The 24177-nt window shown below is 39.4% G+C and overlaps 1 protein-coding gene across 20 annotated transcripts in view; it reads left to right on the top strand.

The window, feature by feature from the left end:
- Positions 1–24177, top strand: part of RNF13 (ring finger protein 13) — a 171410-nt gene that overhangs the window by 84542 nt on the left and 62691 nt on the right. For 14 of the 20 annotated variants that reach the window (XR_016233254.1, XR_016233253.1, XM_008266322.5 and 11 more), the window contains one exon: positions 22203–22290. Coding sequence is in view for 18 of the 20 variants with exons in the window: in XM_008266322.5 (XP_008264544.2) it covers positions 22203–22290 (88 nt within the window). In the remaining 2 variants the exon portion in view is untranslated. Of the gene's footprint in view, positions 1–22202; positions 22301–24177 lie in introns of all 20 variants that reach the window. The other 6 variants (XM_070072673.2, XM_089332177.1, XM_070072674.2 and 3 more) reach the window with 1 other exon arrangement.

Genomic DNA, 24177 nt, shown 5'->3' with positions numbered 1-24177 from the left:
GAGAAAGGTCTTCCTTCCGTTGGTTCACTTCCCTAATGGCTGCTATGGCTGCTATGGCCACTGATCCAAAGCCAGGAGCCCGATGCTTCTTCCTGGTCTCCCATGCGGGTGCAGGGCCCAAGGACTTGGGCCATCCTCCACTGCCCTCCTGGGCCACAGCAGAGAGCTGGACTAGAAGAGGAGCAACCGGGACTAGAACCCAGCACCCATCTGGGATGCCGGTGCTGCAGGTGGAGGATTAACCAAGTGAGCCACGGCGCTGGCCCTCAGTCAACAATTTCTATGAATAATCAATTTAATGTATTTTAACTGAACTCTAACAAAGCTTGGGAAACAGAAATGGTGTAATGTGTGTTTTATTCAGCATTGTGTGCTGTATTTTATTACTGTCTTGTACATTTTTAAAAAAAAACACAATGGCAAAGCCATCTAGGCTAGTTACTAGGAATACTGAAAGAACTTAGATATTACCCATCCTCCTTTTTTACATGAATGGAGGTGTATCTGGACTGTAGATATCATGGAGTGTATTGGTGTTCTTCAGAGATATTTTTTGTTGCATGTCTTTTATAAAACTTAGTTGGAATATAAACCACTACTTTACCGGACTTCTGTCTCCCAAGTGTCAGTAATTTTCCCCCTTTCCTCCATTAGCCATAAGTTTATTTTTTATTTTATTTTTTTAAAGATTTATTTTATTTATTTGAAAGAGTTACAGAGAGAGGTAGAGACAGAGAGAGAGGTCTTCCATCACTAGTTCACTCCCCAAATGGCTGCAACAGCTGGAGCTGCACCGATCTGAAGCCAGGAGCTTCTTCCGGGTCTCCCACGTGGGTGTAGGGGCCCAGGCCATAGCAGAGAGTGGGATTGGAAGAGGAGTAGTGGGGACTAGAACTGGTGCCCATATGGGATGCTGGCGCCTCAGGCCAGGGCATTAACCCATTGCACCACAGCGCCAGCCCCAAGCCATTAGTTTAGATATAAGATTAAGTATCTCTTGTGTGAAACCTCTCCTGATTTTTTCTGAAGTAGAATTGATCACTTCTTTTATATGTCACTTTTTTTAATCCATGTCTGTTTCTGTAAACTTTTGGGGGTAAATATGTACTATATTGTATAGTTCCAGTGCCTAATACATTCTATGGCACTTAGAAGATGAGTAATGAATATTTGCAGAATGAACTATTTTTTTAAAAAAAGCTTCAGGATTTATAATCAAAGTTAAATAGATTAGGGAATAAATAGTATCTTTGGTATCTTCCATTTGCTTCATTCTTACTTCACTTAATACTCTTGGAAGTACTTCTAAATCTAGATATTTACCCCATAAACCTTTTCCTTCATATCTAAATGTCTTATGATAATTTTTGACTTATTATTTTTAGATTATTTGGATGACCACAATATAATAAAGTAAGTCTGGGGGGTTGGTGTTGCGGTACAGTGGTTTAAGCTGTCACCTGCAATGTCAGCTTTCCATATTGGGATGCCAGTTCAAATCCTTCTGCTTCTAAACTACCTCCTTGCTAATGCACCTTGAAAGCAGTAGAAGATGGCCTAAGTACTTTGGCCCCTGCCACCCATATTGGAGACTTGGATGGAGTTCCTGTCTCCAGGCTTCAGCCCGGCCTAGCCCAGGCTATTGGGACCATTTGGGTAGTGAACTAGTGGGTGATAGAGCTCTTTCTTACCACTCTCACCTCCCCACCCCCAGTTTCTCTGCCTCTCAGATAAAATAAATAAATCCTTTAGAAAATAATTTTTCATGTGAGACATTGCTACAATCCTCTCATTTTCCTTTCTAGGATTACCTCTCATTATCTCCTTTCTGGGCTCTGAGCAGCACATTACTTAGTGTTCTAAGAACATATTCTAAACTTGTATTTCAGTAGTACTGTGCAAGAAGGTATGACTTTGAGTGGAAATTGAACTCTTCATTCATCCACATCTCATTTAATATCATTTTTTTTTACTGTTTACTCCATTCCTGCAAAGTAGTTTATAGTGTTTGTTATTAATCTGCTTCAGAAACATTATAAGATTCCACTAAAGAATTTTCAATGGATGGAAACATTTCTTTCCCAGCATGGTTCAGTTGGGCAGCTTTCTGCTCCTTAATTCATTTGTTTATTCCTTCCTTCTATTTTTTTAGTTGGTAAAAATTCTTGCATTTAATCTATGTTAAATTAACAGAAGCCGCTGTTTGGTGTAGTGGTTAAGATGTCATTTAGGACACCCACCTCCCATATCAGAGTACCTGGGTTCCAGTCCTGGCTCCATTCATTCTCAGTTGTGACTTTCTGCTCATGTACACCTCAGGATGCAGGAGGTGATGGGTCAGGTTGTTGGGTCCCTGCCACCCACATAAGAGACCCAGATTGAGCTCCTGACTCCTGGTTTCAGCATGGCTTGGCCTTAGCTGTTGTGGGCATTTGGTAGTAAACCAGCAGAAGGGAGGTCTGTCTGTCTCTCTGTCTCTTTGCCTTTCCAGATAAATAAAATGAATAAAAATATTCAGTGAAAAAAACCCTGGAAAATATTGAAGTGCATTTACTTTACAGTAACCTAATGAAGCAATGTCATACCAGTAACTTCATTCACATATTTGTTTCCCACATTTTTTAAAAGATTATTTATTTATTTATTTGACAGGTAGAGTTATATACAGTGAGAGAGAGAGAGAGAGAGAGAGAGAGACAGAAAGGTCTTCCTTCCATTGGTTCACTCCCCAAATGGCTGCAACAGCTGGAGCTGCGCCAATTCCAAGCCAGGAGCCAGATGCTTCCTCCTGGTCTCCCATGCGGGTGCAGGGGCCCAAGCACTTGGGCCATCTTCTAATGCTTTCCTGGGCCACAGCAGAGAGCTGGACTAGAAGAAGAGCAACCAGGACTAGAACTGGCCGCCCATATGGGATGCTGGCACTGTAGGTGGAGGATTAACTTAGTGCACCACGGCGCCGGCTTCTCCCACATTCTTTTGCTATGAAAGTTTTACATGTATGTCATTCTATATAGATAACAGAATTCTAAATGATATACTTCTTAAAAATATATTTATTTATTTAAAAGGCAGAGGGACAGAGAAAGAGATCTCACATTCTTTGGTTCACTCTCCCAGTGCCTGTAACAGCCAGGCCTGGGTCAAGCCAAAGCCAGGAATCTGGAACCCCATCTTGTTCTCCCTTGTGGGTGGCAGAGACTCAGGTATTTGAGCCATCATCTGCTGTGCATGCTGACTCCCAGGGTACACATTAGCAGAAAACTGAATCAGAAATGGAGTAGTTGGAACTTAAACCAGACACTCCAATATGGAATGCCAGCGTCCTGAGTGGCAGCTTACTGTGTTGGCCACAATACTTACCCTAAAACCATATACTTTTTATAAGCCTTTCTGCTTTGTTTGGAGCCCAACCAATGAAATGTATTAAAGTCAAGATACTCTTGTAATTTAGATACGCTATAAACACAGAATTCCTTGGTAAGGAAGAAAGTCAGACTCTAGAAAAAGGGAAAGATGGTTTATGTCACTCAACATGAAGGACAGTGAAATTGTCATTCAAGCTGCTACTATCTTCTGAGGAATAGCTCTACCCAACGTGGCCTGTGGTAATTCTAAAATAGCATGCAAGAACGGACAGTGTGGGAATGGGTTTAATATTGGCAGGATTGCATGCAAAAGTTCTGGGTTTTATTTCAACAATTATTTATTCCTTACTGTAATGTTCCCAGGAATTTTTATCCTATAGATAAAATTAATAATATTCACAGTCACATCTGATTCCTCTCTGTTGCTCCATTCTCATCTGCATTGTTTTGGGCACCTTTGAAAGAGATTGTACATTTTAGTTTCTTACTTCTTTGGACTGAAAAGGAAAATCATAGCTAGAATTTTAGAAATACCAATATCACTGTTCTCTAAGTCTCTCATTCATTTCTTCATTTCCCTTCCTTTTCTTTTAGTTTTTCTGCTCTGTTAGACATCTAGGTGAGGAGGAAGTATTTTATGCTTGGGCTGATGGTTGAGTTATTACTCTCTTTTTTTTAAAAAAAGATTTTATTTATTTATTTGAGAAGTAGAGTTATAGACAGAGAGGGAGAGACAGAAAGGTCTTCTGTCCACTGGTTCACTCCGCAAAAGGCTGCAACAGCCGGAGGTGAGCTGATCCAAAGCCAGGATCCAGGAGCTTCTTCTGGGTCTCCCATTTAGGTACAGGGGCCAGAGCACTTGGGCCATATTTTACTGCTTTCCCAGAGGATAGCAAGGAGCTGTATCAGAAGAGGAGGAGCCAGGACTCGAACCGGCACCCATATCGATGCCAGTGCCACAGGCAGAGGCTTAACCTACTACACCAGAGTGCGCTGGCCCTGAGTTGTTACTTTTTAGTGCTGGCAATTCTGAAGGAAAAAAGGTAAGTTTTCTGGAGAATTCTTTTGGTTGTTATCTGGACAAGTTTAGGAGCAAAGATCGAGCTGACATGGCATAGCAGGTAAAGCCACCAGCTGCGATGCCAGCATCCCATATGCGTGCTGATTCACGTCCTGGCTGCTCCACTTCCAATGCAGCTCTCTGCTAGTGGCCTGGGAAATTCAGTGGAAGATAACCCAAATGTTTGGGCCACTGACACCCACATGAGACCCAGATGAATTTCCTGGCTCCTGGCTTGGGCCTGGCCCAAATGCATTGTGGCCATCTGGGGAGTGAATCAGTGGATACAGAATCAATCAATCAATCAATCTCTCTCTCTCTCTCTCTGTCTCTCTCCCTTCCTTTCTCCCTCCCTCTTTCTGAAACTCTTGACATTCAAATAAATATATCTTAAATTAAGAAGCAAAGATAGGGGCATGTTTTCTGGAGATCTTTAGAGATCCCTAAATGTAGATTGGATAGCAGAGTGAAGTTCCAGTTGTCTCATATTGCTAGGACTGCCAAAACTCAAACCTACCAGATAGAAGAGACCAGATTTCGGAACCATCCAGTATGTTGTATGCTATGATTTCTTTCTTGTTTTGGCTTTTTCCTTTTTAGTGTTTTGAAACATAGCATATGCAATAGAAATAATTGCATGTATTTGCAATTTAAATAATAGTAAAATGGAGTTTCTGTGTACTCATAGCTCAGTATAAGAGAGACATGTTGCCTTCTGGTACATTGCTCAGATTTCATTAAATACATTGTTATCAGGTAGTACTTTATCTTTTAGGTTTTATTCCATCTACAGATCATGTTAAGCTAGTATCTACATTATCTACATCTGGTCATCAAAGTAAGAGAGTTTTTCTTTTTTAACTATTTCTATATCGATTTCATATGTTTTAAATAAAGTGATGTTAAGGGTTCATGAAGTGATTGATTATTAAAGCTATTCATTTTTCATTTTGTGTTTCAAAAAGCTTGCAATGGGACAGATTCTTTGCTAAGCCCAGAGCAAACCCCAGCAGTACTGTGTACTTTTTCTTTACTATATGTTCTTTTGGCATCATAATACTGTTTTCTTTCCCTTTTGCTTGATGCTAGCCTAAAACTCCATGGCTATATCTTTTCTAATTTTAGCTTCTTGTGAATAGAGCTGTATTTTATGCAGTACAGTATACTGAACTTTCAGTATACTCTTTAGAATACCAGAAATGATCAACAGGCAGGAAAGCAGAAATATCTTTAGAGACTGTCACTGGGTAGTGCTAAGCATCAAAATTCCCCTACTTGCTCCATCACAGCTTCGCTTAGCTTCGCTTCGCTTCACTTCTCTTGATTTATTTATTTATTTATTTTGAAAGAGTTAGAGACAGAGAGAAAGATCTGTCATCAGGTTCACTCCCCAGATTGTAGCAACTGGCTGAAACCAGGAGTCTGGAGCTTCATCTGGGTCTCCCATCTGGATGGCAAGGGCCCAAACATTTGGACCATCTTCCGCTGCTTTTCCCAGGCTATTAGCAGGGAGCTAGATTGGAGGTGTAGCAACTGGGACACAAACCAGCACCCATATGGGATGCTGGTGTTGTAGGTGGTGGTTTAATTCACTGTACCACAATGCTGGCCCCATAGCTCTTTTTATAGTGGTGTGACTCCCTGTCATTATTTGGGAATTTCTTAGCAGGCTGATAGCAAGTACCAAAAGTCATCCTTTTGTTGCACAAATTCTTCCAAAAGCTTTATTTTCAGTGGTGGGTGGATTGAAATGGAGCATTTGCTATGTTAGTATAAGGAATAATTAAGATTTGATTGGAATGAGTCAGATCAGTACCAAAAATTTATAAACACTTTCATTTTGATATACATTTTCCCCCAGAAACCTTTTATTTAAGGTATTCAAACGTTATGCATTTCATAAATATAACTTTAGGAGCATAGTGATAGTGATTCTTCACATCATATCCACCCTCCCACCTATCTCCCATCCTTCTTCCTTCTTCCTCTCTTATTCCCATTCTTATTTTTACTAAGATTTATTTTCAGTTAACTTTATACATAGAAGATTAACTCTGTAATAAGTAAAGAGTTCAACAAATAGTATGAAAAAAAAATCTGTTCCTCAACAGTTTTTTGATTTCTCTTTTGATATTTTCTATGATCCTCTGTTTATTCAGGAGCATGTTATTCAGTCTCCATGTGTTTGCATATGTTCTGGAGATTCTTAAGTTGTTGACTTCCAGCTTCATTCAATTGTGATTAGAGAAGATGCATGGTATGATTTTGATTTTTTTTTTTTAATTTGATGAGACTTGTTTTATGGCCTGACTTGTGGTCTATCCTAGAGAAAGTTCCATGCACTGGTGGGAAGAATGTGTATTCTGCAACTTTACAATGAAAAATTTTGTAGATATCTGTTAGTTCCATTTGGTCTATAGTGTCGATTAAATCTGCTGTTTACTTGCTGATTTTCTGTCTGGTTGATGTGTTCATTGCTAAAAATGGGGTATTGAAGTCCCCCATTACTATTGTAGAAGGTCTATATCTCCCTTTGGATCCATTAACATTTCTTTTAAATAGCCAGATGCCTTGTAACTAGGTGCATATACATTTATTATAGTCACATCTTCCTGTTGAATTGATCCCTTAATCATTATATAGTGCACTTCTTTGTCTCTTAAGAGTTTTTGTGTTAAAGTCTGTTTTATCTGATATTAGCTCTTTTTTGGTTTCTGTTAGCATAGGATATCTTTTCCATCCTTTCACTTTCAGTCTGACTGTATCTTTGTTGGTGAGAAGAGTTTCTCGTAGGTAGCAAATAGATGTTTTTTTCTTTTCCATTCAGCCAGTGTGTATCTTTTAGTTGGTGAGTTGAAGCCATTTACATTTAAGGTGACTATTGATAACTAACAAGTTGGCCCTGCTGTTTTTCCATAAATATTTCTGTTGTTTACTTTGGATTTCCTTTGTACTGTTACTGGGAGATTTTTTTGCCTTTACCTTCTTTCATAGTGATGACTGTGTTTCTGTGTTTCTGTGTATAGCACATCCTTAAACATCTTTTGTAAGGCTGAATGAGTGTTGACAAATTCTTTCAATTTTTGTTTGTTATAGAAGGTCTTTATTTCACCTTCATTCATAAATGAGAGCTTTGCAAGGTATAGTATTTTGCATTGGCAATTTTTATTTTTCTGAAGACTCGGACTATATCTCGCCATTTTCTTCTAGCCTGTAGGATTTCTGATGAGAAGTCTATTGTGAGTCTAATTGGAGATCCTCTGCAAGTAAGCACATTTTAGAATCTTTTCTTTATGTTTTACTGTGGAGGATTTGATTACAGTGTGTCATGGTGAAGATCTTTTCTGGTCATGTCTATTAAGAGTTTTATGTGCTTCTTGTACTTGGATGCCCCTTTCTTTCTCCAAATTGGAGAAGTTTTCTGTAATTATTTCACTAAAAAGGCCTTCTAATCCTTTCTCTCTTTCCACACCTTCAGGAACTGCTAAGTCCTTTGGTGGTATCCCATAGATCTCCAACAGTGTTTTTTTGTTTTCTAATTTCTTCTTCTTCTTTTTTTTTTTTTTTTTTATTGGGGGGATGCTGATTATAAAATGTCCAGACATTTGTCTTCTAACTCAGATATATTTTCTTCTGCCTTACCAATTCTGTTGTTAAGGCTTTCTACCACATTTTTTATTTATTCTATTGCATTCTTCATTTCCAAAATTTCATTTTGATTTCTCTTTAAAATCCCCATTTCATGAGAAAAATTTTCTTTCATGTCATGTACAGATTTCTTTAGATCATGGATTTGCTCCTGATTACTTTTATGTAATCCTACCATCAGTTTTTTGAATTCTGTTTCTGGCATTTTTTCAATATCTTCATTTTCACATTCTAGCATTAAAGTGTTGCATTCCTTTGGGGGTGTCATGTTGTCTTCCTTATTCTTGTTTCTTGAATTGTTCCATTTACTTTCAGGCATTTGTGGAGATACTTGTTAGTTTATTTTTTTTTCCCTACAGTGGCTTTTATCTTTGGACAATACCTCTGTGGATTAGTAGAGTGTCTTCTCCTTCAGTGAGTACTCTGAAGTGTGTGCTGGGTGTGGCCAGGGAGCTCTGTTAAGTGCTTCAAGGTGAGAGGAGTATCCACAGTGACTCTCAAACTTGGCATGGTCGGCCGGCGCCGCGGCTCACTAGGCTAATCCTCCGCCTAGCGGCGCCGGCACACCGGGTTCTAGTCCCGGTCGGGGCGCCGGATTCTGTCCCGGTTGCCCCTCTTCCAGGCCAGCCCTCTGCTGTGGCCAGGGAGTGCAGTGGAGGATGGCCCAGGTGCTTGGGCGGCCATTGGAGGGTGAACCAACGGCAAAGGAAGCCCTTTCTCTCTGTCTCTCTCTCTCACTGTCCACTCTGCCTGTAAAAAAAAAAAATAAATAAATAAAAAAATAAAAATAAAAAAATAAAAAAACAAAAACAAAAACAAAAAACTTGGCATGGTAAATCTTACTTTTTTTTTTTTTTTTAATCATAGGGGTTGTTTGTTCAGCTCTGTTGTCATAGTCTCACCCTCACTTCCTTTCCCAGGAGACAAATGCCTGGGCACTAGCTCCAGTGGATACAGTATTCATCCACGCTGCCACAAAAACCACACAAAGGATCCATGCAGTCCTTGATATGAGCACAGATCCTGCAGCAGTGGCCCTCACCAGGGAATCAGGAAGCCCTGAGTGTTTGGAGCTGCCCATAGTGACTACCTGTAGTCCCAGACACACTCTGTACCCTCCCAAGCAGCCACAGTGTTTTCACGGTCACGACACACAAGGCTCCCACAGTCATGAGCACTCAGTTCCCTGTCAGTTCCTCCAGCCAGACTGAGGCCTCTGCTCTTGGCTGGTTGCTGGGCTCGCAGACACAGGCTGGTACAACTCTTACATATGTCCAAAATGGCACCCGCCTGCCCTCTTCTAGTTACAGGACATTGGTGCCTTGTGATTGGGGAGAGAGAAACATGCCACCCTTTTTTTCCTTCTAGGTTGGCAGTTATACTGTCCCCCATAGGGCTCCAAGCCAGACTTACATCAGGCTTTTCCCACAGCTTTATCGCCAGTGGCTTGGGCTGCTGCAGTCTGGTCTCATCTCATTCTCCAAACCTGGTGCTGAGGCTCTCGGCTGCTGGGGTCCTGAGTCATGCGTGTCCACACCCTCCACATAGAACCACAATGTCCCTCTAATTTGGGTGGAGTTTCCTGTACTGTTTTCTCCCTAACTCTTCCCTAAAATTACACTCTTAATGTTTTTTAAACTATCTTTTCCTACACTAGAGCAGTAAGCTTTCTCCCTATTCTGCCATCTTCTTTGATACACATTTTAATATATAGATAAGCAGGGAATATTTGTATTTTGTGAATACCCCCCTCCTTTTTTTTTTTTTTTTTTTGACAGGCAGAGTTAGACAGTGAGAGAGAGAGAGACAGAGAGAAAGGTCTTCCTTTTGTTGGTTCACCCCCCAAATGGCCGCTATGGCCCTCGTGTTATGGCCGCTACGGCCCTTGTGTTGTGGCTGGCGCGTTGCAGCCGGTGCGCTGAGCCGATCCAAAGCCAGGAGCCAGGTGCTTCCTCCTGGTCTCCCATGCAGGTACAGGGCCCAAGGACTTGGGCCATCCTCCACTGCACTCCCAGGCCACAGCAGAGAGCTGGACTGGAAGAGGGGTAACCGGGACAGAATCCAGCTCCCCAACTGGGACTAGAACCTGGGGTGCCGGTGCTGCAGGCGGAGGATTAGCTTAGTGAGCTGTGGTGCCGGCCATGAATACCCTTTTGAGACTTAAGTTTCAATTTTAATAGTATAATATTTAGGCAACTTTTAACTAGTCTAGTTTTAACTGGTGTACTTTATTACAAAGCAAAGGCTTTTCTTTTTTAAGGCAGTTTTACTTCAAACTAATAGCAAACATGAGAAATAATTGCATATAAAGATTATTCAGTTTTCTTAATGGCACTGGTGAAAAGAATTATTTTAATTTCATTTTATTAAAATTAATTAATTTTATTTTCTAAATTGTATTTAGTGCTAATTCTATACACACACAATATTAAACTTTTTTGAAAGCAGCCACATTCAAATATTTGTAAGCTAATGACTTTAATTTTGTGGTGGTGTGTTGCAGAACATAATGATTGCAATAGTAGAAAAGATATCAATCTCGTTTATGGTTGCAGGCACCCTGCAGAACATTAAGAAATATTTCTGTGAGTGGATTTCAAACTTTACTCACTGGCTTCCACGGTTAGAGATTTATTTTCTCATGTCCCAGTATGTATATATCCCATAGCCCTAAAGCAAAGTTTCATGAAGCAGTACTTTGCTACACTGCCTATAATACTTCAGTAAATGAAATTCTTTTTGTTAAAAAATAGATTTCAGTTGAGCACACTCAATGATTTTACTACCCAGGAATAGATCATGACTTACAGTTTGAAAAGTACTGATTTATGCTAACCTTTCTTTATATCAAAGAAAGCTGAAGGGGTCACTAAAGTATGCTTTTTGTCCATGCATTTCTATATTTTAAAATTGCTTTTCATTTGTAGTTTTAATTTTAAATTGTATCTCCCAATATTTAAAAATTGCCCCAACACAAGTGTTACAGATTGACTTGAAAATGATGTCACTGGAACATAGCATAAGATGTTTAAAGATGTATTCATTTATTAAAAGACAGAGTTCCAGAGATAGAGAGGGAGAGAAAGAGAGAGATCTTGCATCTGCTGGTTCACTCTCCAGATGGCTGCAATGGCCAGCACTGGATGAGGCTGAAGCCAGGAGCCAGGAGCTTCTTCTGGGTCTCCCACAAGGGTAGGAGGGGCCCAAGTACCTGGATCATCTTCTGCTGCCTTTCCCAGGCCATTAGCAGGGAGCTGGATCAGAAGTGGAGCAGCCAGGACATGAATCAGCATCCATATGGGATGCTGGCATTGCAAGCAGCAGCTTAACCCCACTACACCACAATGCTGGCCCCTAGTATTAAGATTTTTTTAAAGTTTCAAGCATTGTGGTTTCTATTTTCTGGTATCCTTGAAACAAATAAGTATGGTTTCTCGTACAACACAGAAGCTATTTACCAGCCCTACCCAAAATATTTCCCAACAAAATAAATAAATTTTACTTATCTCTAAGCCTAAGTCAACATGTGCACTAGTAACGTGTCTCTGCTCAGAAGATAACTCCCTCAGAACATCACTTCAAATAAAAGGGTGGACATGTCTTTGTGCTATCATAACATATGTCACAAAGTGTTCACGTTAAAACCGTGTACTTTTTCTGACAGTTTTTCTCAGAATTGCCCTACATTTAATTTTTTTTTTAAATCAGAGTTCTTACTAATTTTAATTCTGTTTCTGTACTAGAAGAAAGACTATAAAGGTGGGGGCAGACTGGTCGTAGGCTACTAGTGTTATGCACAGAGAAGGAGGAGCTACCATTTGACTCTTCATATTACAGAGAAAAACCACCCCCTATGGTTGAAGCACGTTCATAATGGCCCAAGTAACTGAAAGGTGTGAGATCATATTTGGTGCCCTTTATTTGGAAAAGCTGGGAAAAAGCAAAAAATATGTGAGAGATATTTTTACCTGCAATGACTAAAGTAAAATTTGTGTGTGTGTGTGTGTGTGTGTTTAAGGGGAACTAAAAAATAGATGTAAGGAAATTTCATTTTTGTGGTTTACATCTTGGTAGATTAACCATTATTATCTATTAACTATTTATTAACCATTATCTTAGTTGCAGTTTAGGTTAAACAAATATTTATGTAAAAGATGTTCTCCTAGGCTTGAGATATATACAAATAAAATTGTTCTTTTTTTCTGGGCCACATTGTGGTACATGAGGTTAAGTTGCCACCTGCAAGACTGCATCCCATATGAGAGCTGGTTTGAGTCCTGGCCGCTCTGCACCCTTCTAATGCACCAGAGAAAGTAGCAGAAGGTGGGCCAGATGGAGTTCCAGGCTCCTGACTTTGACTTGGCCCAGCCCTGGCCATTGTGGCCATTTGGGGAGTGAACCAACGGATGGAAGATCTCTCTCTCTCCCTCTCTCTCTCACACACACATACCTACTCTGTTTCAAATAAATAAATAAATCTCATTTAAAATATTCCTTTCTTCAAAGAACATAAAATCTGACATTCAAAAATGGTACAAATGTTTTATCAGATCTGTCTTTCAGGGTAGCAACAGGCTTAGTTTTCTAGTAGTTGTACCATGAAGCATGAAATATAATGACCTTTGATTAATTTAAGGGAATATTCTAAAATATAAATAATTATAAATTTAGTTTTCGAGTGTTGTGATTTCCATTTATCTGTGAGTGAAATAGGATTTAAGGTTTATTTATTGAAAGGCAGAAGTACAGAGTGAGAGGGAGAGAGAGAGATAGAATGAAGTCTTTGTTTTGCTGGTTCACTCTACACATGGCTGCAATGGTCTGGTGGGCCAGGTCAAAATCAGGAGCCTGGAACTCTATCCCAAACTCCCAGGTGAGTGGCAGGGGCCCAAGCACTTGGGACATCTTCTGTTGCTTTCCCAAGCACATTAGCAGGGAGTTGGATCCGAAGTAGAGCAGTGGGACCCAAACCAGTGCTCAGATATGGGATGCTGGCATTGCAGGCAGCGGCTTAGCCCACTGTGCAACACTGCCTGTCCCCCCGACCCCTGCAAGTGTTTTGTCTTAAACTATTTTAAAGTAAAATTGAAAACTATATAAAATGTGAAAATATGGACTATATTTTATTAGAAGTTTTTTTTTTTTTTTTTTTTTTTTTTTTTTTTTTGACAGGCAGAGTGGACAGTGAGAGAGAGAGAGAGAGAGAGAGAGAGAAAGGTCTTCCTTTTTGCTGTTGGTTCACCCTCCAATGGCCGCCGCAGCTGGCATGCTGTGGCCGGCACACGGCGCTGATCCGATGGCAGGAGCCAGGTACTTATCCTGGTCTCCCATGGGGTGCAGGGCCCAAGGACTTGGGCCATCCTCCTTGGCCACAGCAGAGAGCTGGCCTGGAAGAGGGGCAATTGGGACAGAATCCGGCGCCCCGGCCGGGACTAGAACCTGGTGTGCCGGCACCGCAAGGCGGAGGATTAGCCTAGTGAGCCGCAGCGCCGGCTTAGATGTTTGTTTTTAATAATGTAACTAGATGTTTTCTAAATATTTGTTGACTGAATAAATGAATTAATTTGCTGAAAATATCTTAAATTTTGGTCTCAAGTCCTTGTTGTGGGTTTACCTACCTAAGGAAACCTTGCCACCTAATTTAGTGTGCTTGATGCCAGGACCTGCTGCTTCCCTATCAAAGCAAACTGTTTTCTCAGTTTTCCAAGTTTTGGTCAAAGTCATTCCTCAACTTTCATCAATTTTTGTCAAAAATTGGCTATGAAGAACAATCAAAGAGTGTTCTATCCTATCATTGCCTGTCTTTTTTTTTAATTAAAAAAATTTTTTTTTTGACAGGCAGAGTGGACAGTGAGAGAGAGAGAGACAGAGAGAAAGGTCTTCCTTTTGCCGTTGGTTCACCCTCCAACGAAACCAGGAGCCAGGTGCTTCTCCTGGTCTCCCATGTGGGTGCAGGGCCCAAGCACTTGGGCCATCCTCCACTGCACTACCGGGCCACAGTAGAGAGCTGGCCTGGAAGAGGGGCAACCCGAACAGAATCCGGTGCCCTGACCAGGACTAGAACCCGGGGTGCCGGCGCTGCAAGGTGGAGGATTAGCCTATTGAGCCACAGCGCCGGCCATTGCCTGTCTTAACAACTTCCAAGTCTTTAGACCCTCCTCTTCAATTCAGTCTAACCATTATCAAATCGTTTAAAAACATTATTTTAAATAGTTCAATCCCTTATCCAGGCACCTGCTATACACTTTTTTTTTTCTTTAAGATTTATTTATTTTATTTGAAAGGCAGAGTTACAGAGAGGCAGATGCAGGGAGAAAGAGAGAGAGAGAAAAACAGAGAGAGGTCTTCCATCTGCTGGTTCACTCCTCAAATGGCTGCAGTGGCCAGAGCTGAGCCAATCTGAAGCCGGGATCCAGGAGTTTCCTCTGGGTCTCCCACAGGGGTGCAGGGGCCCAAGGACTTGGGCCATCCAGGCAGCTGGATTGGAAGTAGAATAGCTGGGACTCCAATCAGCACCCATATGGGATGCTGGCTCTGCAGACAGCATCTTTACACACTACGCCACAGCACCAGTCATCTGCTATACACTCTTGACTGAGGGGAACCTAAATCTGCTTTTCTGAGTTGCCTTCAAAGTACTACATAATCTGTACCTTCTTCCCAGTATCTCTCCTCACCTCTTGTAGAGCAATGAGAAAAATAGCAATGACAGTGATTTTACTTCTCATGTGCCGGGGACTGTCTAAGCACTGTTTGCATGCTTTAAAAATATACTAAATTATTTAATTCTCAGAACAGCCCTTTATGTCAGGTGTATCATTATATTAGTTTTATAGAAATTAAGTTACTTGCCTGAGTTAATACAGCTTGTATTGACAGAAGCAAGATTTGAATCCAGGCAGACTAGTTCTGTACTTTGAACTCCTCTGCTGTTCACCTTTCAGTAGCTCTCTTTAATCAGGTAACTCATGTGTTTTGTTTTAACTTTATCTTTAAAGATACAATTTGTCTTGCTATTGTCATCTTCTCATATGAAAAAATTCACTCAATTCTTTCCACTGATAACCAAAATTTCTTCTCATTGAGGTATAATTCAAGTACCATAACATCTGTCATAGCTCACCCCACAACTTTTCTCCCCTCTAAGTTTTTATTAATTCTACCCTAATATTTTAGCATGTTTGTTCTTGGTTTATGCTGTTTTTTTATATGTGTTATTTTGCCCTCAAGATTTTTTTTAAAGATTTATTTATTTATTTGAAAGGCAGAGTTACACAGAGAGAGGAGAGGCAGAGAGAGGTCTTCCATCCACTGGTTCACTGCCTCAACAGCTGGAGCTGTGCAATCCGAAGCCAGGTGCCAGGAGCTTCTTCCCATCTTAGGCCATCTTCTACTGCTTCTCCGGGCCATAGCAGAGAGCTGGGTTGGAAGTGGAGCAGCCGGGACTTGAACTGGTGCCCATATGGGATGCTGGTGCTGCAGGCAGCGGCTTTACCTGCTACGCAACAGCACCAGCACTGCCCTCAAGATTTTAAGGTTAATGTGATCTAAGTCTTGATGTTCCCTCAGTTCAGTTTCTCTTTGCAGACATTTATAAAGGGTTGAGTAAGCTTGGTAGTCCTGGTGGGGCTTATCTGGATGCATTGGAAAATCCTTTTCTTTTCTAACCAGATGAAGTTTCACATTTCAATCTGCCTAAGTATGACTTAGGTTCAGTTATCTGTCTGTCTTCATTTCTTAAAAAATATTGAAAATATATGTTGTAGAGTTGTTATTAGAAGTCATATATATATATATGTTTATATTAATATATATTACTAGCACAGAAAAGTCTCTTTTATTCATAAAGTCTTTGGTCTAGATCCTTTGTATATTCACACTATGAATAGTTTCTCCAAATAATCATTCCTATTCGTCCTTTAGAAATCTCTATTCATGATTTTCTTGAGGTGTAATCACTTCCTCTTAGAAGGCATGTTTTATTACATGAGTAATACATTGAGTATTATCAGTTTGTTCAATTGAGAAATAAGATGAACTAGTGTGTCATTTCCAGGGTTTCTTTTAGAACCTGTCTTTTGACAACTCTTCTATTAGCAGTCTGCTATCTTCTAAGATATGGTTTATTTATAACAATAAGAAATTGAGCTCTATGTTTCTTTAGAATTTTTGGTTAGGTGCCAACTGGTCTTCATAATTTAGTTATATCTGATGTGTTGATTACAGTAAAATATTCAGGACACTCACCACAATTTGAGCTAATAGCTCTTAGTATCAGTCTCCTTTAGAAGGCAGAGTGGTGGGGGCTGGTGCTATAGCACCGCAGGTTAAACCACAGTCTGCAGCGCCTGCATCCCATATGGGTACCGATTTGAGTCTGGGCTGCTCCGTTTCTGATCTAGCTCTCTGTTAAGCTCCCTCTGTTGTAGCCATTTGGGGAGTTAAGCAGAGGATGGAAGACCTTTCTCTGTCTCTTCTTTGCTCTGTCTGTAACGCTTCCTCTCAAATAAATAAATCTTAAAAAAAAAAAAAAAGAAGAAGGCAGATTGACAATACATTCAGGAGACTTTTTGATGCAATTTTCAATTTTGATAGCTGTTTTGGATCTAGGTTTGTTCACTGTGCATGCTCTTTATTCGTGAATCTTTGAGTTATTTTTTTTTCTTTTTTTTCTTTTTTTTTTTATTTAATGAGCATAAATTCCAAAGTACAGCTTATGGACCACAATAGCCTCCTCCCCCCCGATATCTTCCCTCCCACCCACAACGCTCCCCTCTCCCACTCCCTCACCCCTTCCCCTTCACATCACGATTAATTTTCAATTATCTTTATATACAGAAGATCAATTTAGCGTATGTTAAGTAAAGATTTCCACATTTTGCTCCCACACAGAAACACAAAGTGTAAAATACTATTTGAGTACTAGTTATAGCATTAATTAAACACCTAAGAGTAATTGTGTATTAATTACAGAGTTCAACCAATAGTTTTAAGTAGAATATAAAATGCATCTTTTGTATTGTTGTGGCTTCCCCCCCAACCTCCCTCCCTCCCGTGGCCCTCCCCTCACCCACTCCCTCTCCCATCCCACCCTTCATCATGTTTCATTTTCAATTACCTTCATATACTGAAGATCAACTTAGTATATACTAAGCAGGGATTTCAACAGGTTGCACTCACACAACCGAACCAGGTATAGGGTATTGTTCGACTAGTAGTGTTGTTTTTGAGTTTCATAGTTAAACATATTAAGGACAGAGATCCTGCGTGGGGAGCATGAACCCAGTGACTCCCGTTGTTGATTTAACAATTGGCACTCTTATTTATGATGTCAGCAATCACCCGAGACTCTTGCTATGAGCTGTCTAGGCTATGGAAGCCCCTTGAGTTCACCAACTCTGAACTTGTTTAGTCAAGGCCGTACACAGTGGAGGTTCCTTCCTCCCTTCAGAGAAAGGCGCCTCTCTCCTTGATGGCCTGTTCCTTCTGCTGGGGTGTTGTTCACCAGGATCCTTCATTTAGATTGTTTTTTGCCACCGTGTCATGGCTTTCCATGCCTGCGAGACTTTCATGGACCTTTTAGTCAGATCCGAATGTCCCAAGGGTTGATTCTGAGGCAGGAGTGCTGTTTTGGGCATTTGCCATTCTATGAGTCTGCTGTGTGTCCTGCTTCCCCCGCAGGATCATTCTCTCCCTTTTGATTCTATCTTTCATTATTTGCTTACACTGGTCTTATTTGTGTAATCTCTTCGACACTTACCCTATCTTTTTGATCAGTTGTGTTCTTTGAGTTCTTTGCCTCTATGTGACACCATGTGTTTCAGGTTGCATTTTATGAATGCAAAACCTTGCACATGATTACTAAATGCTTTAAGTTTTATTTCTACCTCATGTGTTCTTGAAAATACCAGCTGGTGCTTCATTCAAAATGTAATTTAATTTGACTGACATGAATTTTATAGTTCATAAACATTGATGTATTTTCCTTGTTTGTATTCATAAGCCTGTAGGTCCATATGTTAATCTGTTCCTTGACTTAATTTTCCTTATTTATTTTAAAAATAATTAAAAACAGCAACAAAAACCTTTGGGAAGCCTTTATATTTGTTAAAGTTGTAGAAACATGCTTCTGTTTTTTGGTATTCATGCTTAGGCTTGCAGAATTCCTTCCTATTTTCATGTTTTTCTAAGCTTCCTATTTTAGGAGAACCATTTTTGATATTGATATAATTTTATATTGTGTTTATGGAAACAGTTGTGTTTTGGATGTGTGAAAGAAATACTTCCCCCCAGTTGCATGGTAATGTTTTAAGAAGTTAATTATTGGAAAGTAATGATGCATAACAAGTTGTTATAAATCCATTTGTATTGATGATTCCTAATAATATGGGAGTGATAAAGCCTCTTGAAAAATTGGTGACTATTTTGTCCCTTTGCAGCAGAAAAGTTGCTATATACACAACTGCAAGAGATTTATGGACTTCCTGAGGGTCTGTTTTGAAATAGGATACTACATGTATCCATAAATATGATAAACGGCACTATCAAAGATCTTTAAGAAGCATGTAAACAGATTAATATGTATACTTTAAGCATGGAGCAGCTATTATAGGTACTTGGACACAGCATGTTGACTAGGGCATGGGACAGAGACAGCTTCATGCAGATGATGGAATTTGAAGACCAGATGGACATTCAGAAGACAAAGCAAGTCCTGAGTAGAAATGATGGTATAAGCAAGTGCACTAGAGCAAGAAGGCACTTGACTTGTTGGATGTCCAAATATTAAATCCCCATCAGGATAGTCTGTTTCTGGTTCACTTTTGAGTTCTGCATTGTGCTCAGCACCGGCGCTATACTTATTATGTAAACTCCACAAATACTTGTTGAAATGAACTGCAGTTTTTACTTTTTATTATGGTCCCCTAGACCCCTTTTTTCTGTGTCTTGAAAGTTATATCTTCTCTCTCATATGTCCTTCTGCAAGAAAAAAAGTTAAATTATATAATTTCATTGATTATGTGAATCAGTTACATTTACAAAGTACTTTAAAACTTAATTTTGTCTTTTAAGAAAAAATATTTATTTGAGAGGCAGAGTTAGAGGTGGGGGGGTGGGAGACGGAGGGAGAGAGAGCTTTCATCTACTGGATCACTCCCCAAATGGCCATATTGGCTGGGTCTGGGTCAGGCTGAAGCCAGGAGCCTGGAACTCCATCCAGGTCTCTTACATGGGTGGCAGGGGACCAAGCACTGGGGCCATCCTGTGTTACTTTCCCAGGTGCATTAGCAGGGAGTTGGATTAGAAATGGAGCAGCTGGGACTTGCACTGGCACTCCTATAGGATGCTATCATCACAGGTGGCAGTTTAACCTGCTGTGTCAGAACACTGGCCCCAAAATCTAAATTTTATGTTAGCAGAAAGCAGTTTTCATATTTATGTAATTTTTATTTCTTGAATTATGTCTTTGTCAGTAGTTGCATCTGTGATATGAAAAGAAACATTTCTCATCAGTTACTTGGTTACATTCTCAGCAGTAGTTAAAATGGTCACTCCAGTGTTAGAAAAACTAATAACCTCAAACAAGTATTCTTTTGCTTAAATAAAACGAATATAATAAGGCTAAGACATTATAAATTTATCTTTAAAAATATTTGTAATTAAAAAATCTGAGAGACAAAGAGACATGGATATATATATATATATATATATATAGAGAGAGAGAGAGAGAGAGAGAGAATACATGTGCATGTGAGTGTGAGAGAGCATGTGTGTGCACTCCCTCATCCACTGACTGGGGCTGAAGCTCAGAGAACAGAATTCAGTCCACTACTGCCACATGAATGGCAGGAACTCAGTTACCTGAGCCATCACCACTACCTCCCAGGGTCTGCATTGGTGGGAAAGTGGCTTCAGGAGCTGGAGCCAGGAATCAAACCCAGTCATTCCAATGTGGGCCATGAGTGTCTTAACTGTTAGGTCGAATTCCCACCCCTGTGATATCCTTCTAAAGAGATTTTTCTTCCTCTCTTGGAAAGCTCTGGGGAAGAAGCTCTGGGGACTAGTGTTTTCTGTGTTAGTTAGATAACAAAATTCAACTAAAAATGAGACATGTATTCATATGCAAAAATACTGAACTTTCTTGATTGTTGACTTTTCCTTGGCCAACTACAAAATGTTCCTTGTAACAATTTTGTGGGCTGGGTGATTTTTGCCATTATTCCTAACATTAGAGCAGTAGGTTCTGTGTCAGTGAATTATTTATATTATTTTAATTAGTTTAAAATACCTTACTGCCAAATTTATTTCTTGTGCCTATAATATTATATGTGAGCTATTAATTTTAGCACAATTTTATACATTTAACTTATTCAAGTGATATTTACTGAGTTCTTACTGTCGGTCTATTTCATTAGTGCTGTGGAGGTGTAAAGATGAACAAAATATGAATTCCCCAAGGCGCTCCTATCTCCTATAGCTTCAGGGCTCATTTTTGGTAATAAGATAAAATTAGTCAGATTTAGCCACACTAATGTTTCAGAAACCCAGCTTGAGTCAGTGAGGTAGTTTTAGGGAAGTCAAGGGTAATGTAGAAGAGAATTTTACCCTGTGCATAGCCAGCTTGCCTGACGGGTTGACTGTTTTCTAGCCGTCAGATCCAGAATGTCTGAGTAATCAGACATCCCTTTTACTCTCGGGAACTCACTGCTTTGGCCTTTCCCTGACTTCAGAACTGGACTCGGGTTTTATTTTCATTAAATTGAGTCATTCAGTATGGATGACCAAAACTGAACTAATACTTATATTAGACCTGAATTTTTTTTAAATTTAATTTTATTTTCCTGTTTCTTAAAAGCATAAGTATTAAGTAATCACTTTGAGAGATGTATTACGATGCAGTGATCATAAGGTGATATATTTCAGGAGTTTCTTAGCTTATTTAATATTGATAATTTTATACATATTCAAAAGTACTTCAAATATTTATAACTATACATAGCTCATAGTTTTATAGTTTACATATAAAGCTATATATTTTAAAAGTGTTTCATATGTTCAAAAGTATATATCAACACACACACATGCATACATGAATGTTTGCCTACTCAGTCTTCATTTTATTTAACCAATGTAGAAATCATGGTTTGATCCTTAATTTTTACCAATGGTCTATAAATAGTAAATATCAAATAATTAGTTTAGGTTTGTGTTTATTTTTATTTGTAACAGATTATCATTTTTTTAACATGAGGTATAATAATATGTTTGGATACTTTTCAGATCTTTCATGTAATAAAATTATGTCACACATTGAGCCATTTTCTTTTGGTACCAATGTTACTGTTTTGGAAGTGAACTTTAGGAAAGATTAAATAGATAGCTAGAACCAGAGTAAGCAGCTTCAGGCTAGAGCTGTTTGTAATTTTTTAAAGCTTTTGAAAGGAATTTCAAAAAATAGTGTTAACGATCAGGCTCTACCTCTTTAGAGATACACAGGCTTATTTATTTAGTGGAAAATCAGAGTTACAGAGCGAGAGAAGGAGAGGGAGAGGAGAGAGAGAGAAATCTCTTCCATCCTCTGGTTCACTCTCCAGATGGCTTCAAATGCCTGGGTTGGTCCAGGCTGAAACCAGGAGACAGGAACTTCTTCCAGGGCTCCCATGTGTGTAGCAGGGGCCCAAGTACCTGGGCTATCTTCTGCTGCTTTTCCCAGACAATTAACAGGGAGCTGGATTGGTCAGGACTTGAACTGGTACCCATATGGGATGCTGGTATTGCAGGCAGTGGCTTTATCTGCTTCGCCACAATGCCAGCTCCCATAGGCAGGTTTATTACTTTGGATCCTTTCAATGTTTTAGGTATTCCTGTCCTTTATTTCTGGTTTCAATTAATGCCATAAATGAAATCAAGAAAACATCTAAATAAATTCTTGATAATCAATTGTAAGACATCATACTGTTTCAAGAACTACACCTGAGGTTTATTCCAATAAATATATGAAGTGGTCCTGGATATAGAGTGTACATTTGCTGACAGATGTAGTATAGACTTGTTGAGCCTTATTGAAATTCAGGAACATTATGACAAACCATCATCTCCCTCGTAAAATGACTGTTTTCTGTTTGCAGGTTTTAAATGCACAGCGAGCAGGGTACAAAGCAGCCATAGTTCACAATGTTGATTCTGATGACCTCATTGGCATGGGATCCAACGACAGTAAGTACAGGTATCACTTTTCTTCTCTCCTGTTTGAAGATCATTTGAAACTAAAAATTAGCAGGATTTTCCTTCTCTATTTTTTCTGCTTAAAAAGCAAGATTTCTTCTCAGATAACTCTCAATTCTTAACCTTTTTGAGATAATTTTATTTGCAGTAGAGTTGGAATTTAATTGTTCTTTTCTACAGTTTTTTTAATCTTTGTGTTCTATTTATTGATATTTTGATCACAACCAAAGGAAAGTCAAAGCTTTAAATAGAGTTAAAAACCCTGAGTTAAGAATGCTATTGAATAATTTTTGTGATTTATTTGGAGACTCACAGCATTAAATTTTAGAATATATAGGTACATAGGTACCTTCTATATGTTAGTGGAAGTTCAAAGCTATTATATTCTACTGCTTTCTTCTACCAGTTGATTATTAGTCCTTTGACATTATGTTTACATGTCTATAGTTTTTCACTTAAGATCTTTCCTTGTTCTCTACTGAGTGTTAGCTGACAGGGAAAACGAGCCAGTTGGTAAAATCACAGCCTTTATGCAGACGGCGACTTTAAGCTGCATGTTTCACCTCATGTAGTCTCTCTAAACCAGGGAGCTATACGTTTTCACAAAGCCATTCTAATTGCTACTAAGATGATTCACTGCTAACATTTATGATTAGAAGATCTTTTATTTTTGTTTAACTTTTATAGCAAACCATAATATTTCTTGCTGCTAAGTTCTGTTGCTTTGTGAATACAAGTCACAGCTTGGAGGGGAGAGTAGACATAAAGCTGTGGACTGATAACAGTACCGTGGAATGTGGAATGTGTTTAGGACTTTAAATAACTACCTCCTTAGTAGCAATATCTTGACCCAAAAGGCTTCTTTTTTTTTTTTTTTTTTTTTTTTTTTGCCAGGCAGAGTTAGACAGTGAGAGAGACAGAGAGAGTTATATACAATGAGAGAGAGACAGAGAGAAAGGTCTTCCTTCCGTTGGTTCACTCTCCTAATGGCCGCTATGGCCAGCGCTGCGCTGATCCAAAGCCAGGAGCTGGGTGCTTCCTCCTGGTCTCCCATGCGGATGCAGGGACCCAAGCACTTGGGCCATCCTCCACTGCCCTCCTGAGCCACAGCAGAGAGCTGGACTGGAAGAGGAGCAACCGGGGCTAGTACCCAGCGCCCCAACCGGGACTAATCAGGGTGCTGGCGCCGCAGGCGGAGAATTAGCCAAATGAGCCACGGTGCCAGCCTCCCAAAAGGCTTCTGTTTATAGCTCAAGACAGTGTTGGTTGTTGTTATTTGTCCTTTGTCCTTCTAACTCTGAATATAATGAGATAATATTATAGTACAGAAAAAGTAAAAGTCTGGCAGTTTATTTCTTTATATTTTAAATTATTACTTCAATCTCCTAGCCGATTAAATTTTTTTGATTGCAGAATCCATGAAGTGCCCTCAAGAAGTTCTAGCATTTCAGGAATAGTTTGACAACCAATGAGTGGGAATTACAGGACTCCTTGTTGAAGGGAGTTAACTCAACAAATAAACTAGCACTGTTGATACTGCAGGATTTGACACATTTTTCTTCTCCTTTAACTGCCTCCCTTTTTCAAAGAAAAAAAAAATTTGTCCCAATTGATACATGGTAGGTGAGTAACTTTTGTGATCTGTACACATTACTGGCAAAACAAAAAGCACACATACTCTAGAAACAGATGTGAATCCTAATTCAAGCTACCACTTAGATCAGCAGAATAACTTTGAGCAAATTATTTACTCTGTGTATTTTGCTGAAGGCATGGGCCTAAGACTTGGCAAAATATTCAAGATCTCAAGAGCTAAGTATGTTTTGAGTTTGAGTTTTAGGTATGAACAAACTGTTCATTATTTGTAAACTGTTTCCT

The sequence above is a fragment of the Oryctolagus cuniculus genome, chromosome 4 (genome assembly GCF_051225735.1).
Source record: "Oryctolagus cuniculus isolate XC-2025 breed Fujian yellow rabbit chromosome 4, ASM5122573v1, whole genome shotgun sequence".
Classification (NCBI taxonomy): Eukaryota; Metazoa; Chordata; class Mammalia; order Lagomorpha; family Leporidae; genus Oryctolagus; species Oryctolagus cuniculus.
Note: the sequence above shows the minus strand (reverse complement) of the source record. Positions and strands in the feature narration are given on the sequence as shown.